The 6,245-nt window shown below is 36.6% G+C and overlaps 1 protein-coding gene across 1 annotated transcript; it reads left to right on the forward strand.

Moving 5' to 3' along the window:
- The first annotated feature begins 5,049 nt into the window (after positions 1-5,049).
- LOC134233069 (putative nuclease HARBI1) lies at positions 5,050-5,804 on the forward strand. The gene is made up of 3 exons (XM_062715065.1): positions 5,050-5,176; positions 5,377-5,611; positions 5,777-5,804. The coding sequence occupies exons 1-2, from the start codon at positions 5,050-5,052 to the stop codon at positions 5,580-5,582; spliced, it is 333 nt and encodes a 110-aa protein (XP_062571049.1). The 3' UTR covers positions 5,583-5,611; positions 5,777-5,804.
- The last annotated feature ends 441 nt before the right edge of the window (positions 5,805-6,245 follow it).

The following is a 6,245-nucleotide window of genomic DNA, read 5'->3' on the forward strand; positions in this document are numbered from 1 at the left end:
TTACAATAGGTATAAATACCTATATAGCTAAAAATAGATATATAGCTATATATATAGTGATTTGCCTGGACCTGACCTAACAAACCTCCGGGTGTTGCTAAAACGCGGAACGGAAAACGGAACGGAAAGCGGAACGGAACGGAAAATTTTTGTCAATCAAATAACGTAGATTCGATATAAATCAGATAAAAGAGCAATATTCCTGTTGTAAAAGTCATTTCTAATAAAAAGTTATTGTAAACTTTTATATAATCATGACATGTCATACACACCCTCCGTGGAAAAAATGGTACGGAAAGAACTTCGCCCCCCCCCCCTTCCACGAAATAGGATTTTCGTGTTTGGGCAAAGGACATATCCCCTTTTTTTTGCTTGTCAAAATTGTGTGTAGGAAATTTTTTACTGCCCCCCCCCCCCCCGCCACCCCCTCTTTCAATTGGTTTCCAATGTCAATGTCTGTAAAGATTACTACTTATGATATTCAGATTGTGCAGACATGAATTCGCGAATCATGAAAGGGGGAATGGCAGTTTCATAGGGGCCCACAGCCACATTAAAAATTGATTTATTAAATCTTTTGTATATTTTGAACACAAAAAGGGGCAGACCTATTACAGCTTCTCAGACCTTTCCAATGAGTGCATGGAAAAACAAACTCATTTTTACGGGGTCATTCATATACCCCCCCCCCAAACATACACACATATGTACTGCAAACAAACATAATATAACTTCACTGAATGCAAAGATTTTGCATCTTATCTACCACATGAAAGTTTTCCAACTTTGTCTATCCAGAATTTAAATATATAGAAAGCTACTTTATTTTGAATAAAATTTTAACAACCAGTGTGTATAAGAGATGTTTATTCGAGCTTAACGTAAAGGTTTGCCCTAAACGTAATCTTAATAATTTTTTTTTACATTTTATTTCTCTTACCATGGTTCATCAAGATATCAAATATTGCCCCCCCCCCCAGTCATAACCTTTTCACTACGGAAATGTTCGTTCAAGTTGACATCCTCACAATTTTTGTGAATGTAATTAATGTAGTATGTTAAGAGTGTACAAAATATAGTACTGAAAGATGTTGGAGTTAGAACTTATCCCCCCCCCCCCCCCCGAATCAAACAGTTGTTTTCGTTTTGTGTTTTCCCCCCTCCTGAATCTAACAATTGTCTTCTTTTTGTGTTTTTGCTTGTCAAATACTTTTCAAGTTCGTTTACCCCCCTCCCCCCTTTTTTTCAAATTCGATTCAAGGTGAATGCTATGTTAGCGATTTTCGTAAATGAGAGACTGAGCATGACAAAATCAACTTGTATTTAATAGTGGGGGTTGAATATGTACAAGATATATCGTTTATGATAAAATTTGTGTATTTTAAGTGATTTAATCCAAAATAATATATTCCGTTTTCCGTTCCGTTCCGCTTTCCGTTCCGCTTTCTGTTCCGCGTTTTAGGAACACCCCAAACCTCCCGCTAGCTCGCAGAAAATGTTGTATAGAAATGACAATTTCATAAGGGGTGTTCGGGTGGTATTCGCCGTCGGATGTGTTATGAACTTCAGCAATGAAAAACTGCATAGCTTCATCTAACGACATATTGTCCATGGTCATAAGTTCCCCCACTAAAAAAGTCGAATTCAGTCCTTCCGTAATCTGTACACTTTTGTTTCGTTTTTCTTTCCATTCATCAAATAAATTCACAGCCCATTTTGCTTTATTTTCTGTGTTTTTGGACTTTTTAGACTAGACTAACCTTTTTGATCCCTCTTGAAGGGGTTTTGAAAAACGGGTTGAAACACATTCCTTTGTCGACGCCCTGTTTTCAATCTCCTGGGAAGCCTTTATTAATGACAAGTCATCACCTTCGAAGTCCGATATGTCAGAAAATGAAGGATTTTTTTTACGAATAACGGAGAAGCGCGTAATTCAAAATTTGCATGGGAGTTCTCCAGATCAAGAATGTCATTCAAAATAGTATCAGTGTCACTATCGGACTTATCGCTAGGGGTTCTGTAAGAACTTTTAGTCTTAAAAATCTCGACATCACTCTCTGATTCCATCGTGCTTACTGAATGAAATTAATGGTAGCGATGACTTAAACTGAAGACTCGTGTCATACGTGAATTCTACTGTTATAATACCGGACAGAGCTGACCGTTGCATGTCTGTCGTTGTAATATTAGACTGTCAACTGTCAAGAAGTGAAGGAAAACAATAAAAGAGTGGCTTTCTTTAAGACAAAACAAGTGTCTTTTGAATTTTATCTCAATACTTGAACATTTTGGCTTCAAAAATGTTTTAAGTAAGATAAAGGCCTCAAGCGGATCATTATGAAAAATATTGGTCCTCGGCGATTGCGCGCCTCAGCGAGTCCAATATTTTTTCATAATGAACCGTTTTCGGCTTATATCCATTACAGAAATGTACCATTCATAAATGTTTGGTAGACGAGGAAACGTTTTCTCGTCCTTAATATTTAAAATGATTGAAACGGTTTCTCTATGTATGTGAATAACAGTAACTAAAATAAAAGACAGGGCTAAGAATTTGAAAAGAGTGCCAATTTGCAACTCCATTACAGAAGACAGACGAAAAGCCCGTAGAAATATAGCGTTTTCAATTTATTATTTCATTCCCGTATATGCATATACTTTGGTTACATATTTTAATGTTTGATCATATCATAGTAATTAAGATATATCACATTTATAACTATAACCGTTTCGTTTAATTTAAGAATTTGATTCTGGTAATTGAAATGTTCCCTCCAAATATTTGAACTTTTCACATTTGTATTTTTTTGACGTTGCAGATTGCTCCGGGTGTTAGAGAACAATATCACTCCAAATGTTATTACTCGAATAGTTTTCAGGTAAACATGATAAAACTTCGTAATTTATCTGCCAAGAACACGCTTTATCCACCCTGAAAATCTTATAAAGATACAATAATTCCTTTAAAAGACATGAGCTCAGTCTACGAAATTTTGGGACAACCCTCATCTAGTGTCTAGTGTTCAACACTCTTCTTATGTTTTTGTAGCAGATACGTGTTTTATAATTTTTCTTTGTCATTTATTATATTTATCTTGATTTGAAATGCACATAATACATAATATAATTATTAGTTGAAGTTATAGTTATTGTATATTTATTACGGTGTATCCTGTTTATTTGGACGAAGGGCGGTGACGAGAGCGAAGCACGTGTCTCCGCCCTTCGTCCAAATAAATCGGGATACACCATAATAAATATTCAGTAACTTTCTTGTACCATGGCCAATCAAATCGTCATTAATTGTCATGTCACAAGTTCTCATGCATGATTTTTAATTACACCAATAGAATATGTATTTTTTCAGGTGACCGCACGGATTTTTAATGAAATGCAGAAGAAAACTTTTGGATATTAAAGAAGAAAAATTCGAAGCTGAAGAAGGGAAATTCAGGTGTTATTCGAAAATCAAGAAAAAAGATACCCGGTGATCATTTGACATATATTCGAGAGCTGTTGCATTCACGAAAATGCTGTGTTAGGGTCAGTAACTCTTCATATATGGATGCAGTAAAACTGCATTTAATTGAGCAAAGAACACAGCAAAGATGGTATATTCTGCTAAAACGCTATATTACAATCACTGTGATATTTTGATATATTTCTGTTTGGAATTCATGTCAAGAACTTGATTTCTCGTTGCGGTGGATTGAATATTTGCAGAGTTCCTCAAAAGCATTTCGTAGTTTTGGGATTTATGTGAAAGACTTTTATTTCATTTGCAGAAATTTTGCCTTTGTAATGAAAGTTTGTATATAAGAACGCCCATTTCATTCTGTACTTCAGATTCAATAAACATGTTATTTAAAATGATGAAATCGCCTTGGTGTTCAATAATTTATTTAAACAGCACAGTTTTTGCTGGCTCCGCCCATCGGTGTATCTCGTTATTGTACACTTTTTTTCAGGGAAAAACAACCCGGCCATGATACAGTTCCCTTTTGTGTATATTCACCGATGATCTTTCAGTAGAAAAGGCCTTTGGTCATTAATTACATCCAGGCCTTATGTTGGATGTTTCATTTGAGTATTTTACTTGGGGATTGATTTATATTTTCTTCCGCAGTGGCGCAGTATTTAGAGCGTCTGCTCTAGAGTCGCGAAGTAAGGAGTTGATCCTTACGTCGCGGGTTCGCATCCCACTGTGGGACGTAGAGATCGGTCCTTCGGATGAGACCGTATTAACCGAGGTCCCGTGTCGCAGTTGGTATATATATGGCATGAAAAAGATCCCTCCCTGCACAATGGCCCTAAGTGCCGAATACAAGACAAAATCTGCAGCTCTCCACCGGCAAGCAGTGGCGTCTCCGTATGAGTAAAAAATTCTCGAGAGGGACGTTAAACAACATACAATGAAAGAAAAAGTGAGCAAGCTCACATATCCCACTATCCCCCAGAAGTCGAAGTGCTGAAATTTCCGGAAAAAAATAGAGGAATCGGAATTTCCTGGTAATATGCACATCTACACATTGTGTCCTAAATATCTGCAGCGGTTTATGAGGAGTTGCGCTGACAAAAAAAACAGGACTGACGGACTGACACTCTGACTGACTGACTAACGGACGGGTCAAAAACATTATACTAAGTCTTCACGCAACGTGTTGCGTTGGGTATAATTAACTCTCTCTCTCTCTCTCTCATTCTCTCAGATCTACGCTTTAAAAAAATAACTGAAGCATTATTGAATAATTAATCTTTTTTTTTCCTTATATGGCTTGTGATGCATCATTCCATTTTGTAAATTGTGTTGCAAAATGGCCTGGGAGCGTTCACGACTCGCGTGTTTTTAAACAGTCGTGTCTTGCCAGATTGTTTGAGACTGGTAAGAAGTAATGTGATAAGAATAATTTTACTGTTAATAATGGGTTTGACATTGATTTTTTTTTCACAGATGCTTACGTTGAATAAAGAATTTAAAAAGAATTGATTTGTTTCATTAGGTGCCTGCACAAGATTAATACTGGGAGATTCGGGTTAAGGAGGTATATGATGGTTCCGGTTCTGGTTCCATCGAACAGAGCCGAGGAGAAATTTAACACTGCTCTGTGTCGCACTCGAGTGACAATAGAACAGGCTTTCGGAATCTTAAAAAGAAGGTTTCCTTGTCTACAGATAGGTATGTTATACAGTATACTCAGAGTATATATTTATCTTGTATTCCTCGACCCTCCATTGATAACAAAAGGAGGGGGTCAATGAATGTTCCCATTGTAAATTACTGAAATAAATTATTGCGGAAAAGGTGATTTTGTGATAATTTTTCGTTTTTTTAAAAATATTTTTTTCCCTCTAAACTGCTTATTTTCTTCAATAAAGGATTACGACTTCAGCCTGAACAAGCATGTAAAATTGTTGTTGCCTGTGTTGTACTTCACAATCTCGGCATTGAGCGACAAGACATCGTTGATATGCCCCCTGTGACTGGACAAATAGTTGATGAAGCTGTCTTGCCGACTGATAGAGGACGCAATGAGAGAAAGGCAGTTCGAAACCACATAGCCCGTACATTTTTTGGAAATTAAGCGGAAAATAAAAAGAAACGTTAAAATCAGTATGAATAATTTATTTTAATTGCTTCTCTTTTTGAATACGCAAGAGCTCAATTTCCTCAACCAACTGCTCCTTTTTCAGCTTCAATATCTCTATCTCCATTTTCTTTTTTCTGTCATTAGTAAGTCATTCTGCAGTTCCATTAAACTTTTAATTTTCTTTTCAGACCCTTTCTGACTTTTTGCTGCGCAGGAGTTTTGAGTACTGAGGATAGCGGAATTTGTGGAGTCGGAAGCAGACTAAGGGCACTCTCCAGACGAACAATCCACGTCCATATCTATAAAATTAAACACGATTCATGCAATGACTTATGACAGACTTTTATTTTTTTTATATCGTGTTTGGCATAAAGTTCTCTTATTTAAACTTGTCAATAGATTACAATAAAATATGTTCAAACCATCAAGAAAGTATTCTTAACACCAGAATCAAAACCAGAGTCCAATCCCTGCATTGACGGCCTTCCCTCCAACGTATCCAGCATGGCTTGCTTAACAGGGGTTGGTGATAGGGACTTTGGACCTCCACCTGTTTTAGGTCGTTTCATTTGCGACAGTTTGTCCTTGCTAGTTAGATCAATAATTTTTTTTAAACTCCGTTGTAAATTTTAAAAGAGCGTTATCGATACATGTACG

This window comes from Saccostrea cucullata, unplaced genomic scaffold (genome assembly GCF_032062105.1).
Source record: "Saccostrea cucullata isolate Sc308-1 unplaced genomic scaffold, CSIRO_AGI_Scuc_v1 ctg50, whole genome shotgun sequence".
NCBI lineage: Eukaryota > Metazoa > Mollusca > Bivalvia > Ostreida > Ostreidae > Saccostrea > Saccostrea cuccullata.

Coding starts and splice junctions, on each gene's coding strand:
- LOC134233069 (XM_062715065.1), top strand. CDS start 5,050: ATGGTTCCGGTTCTGGTTCCATCGAACAGAGCCGAGGAGAAATTTAAC. Junction 5,177..5,376: donor GTTTCCTTGTCTACAGATAG/GTATGTTATACA, acceptor TCTTCAATAAAG/GATTACGACTTCAGCCTGAA.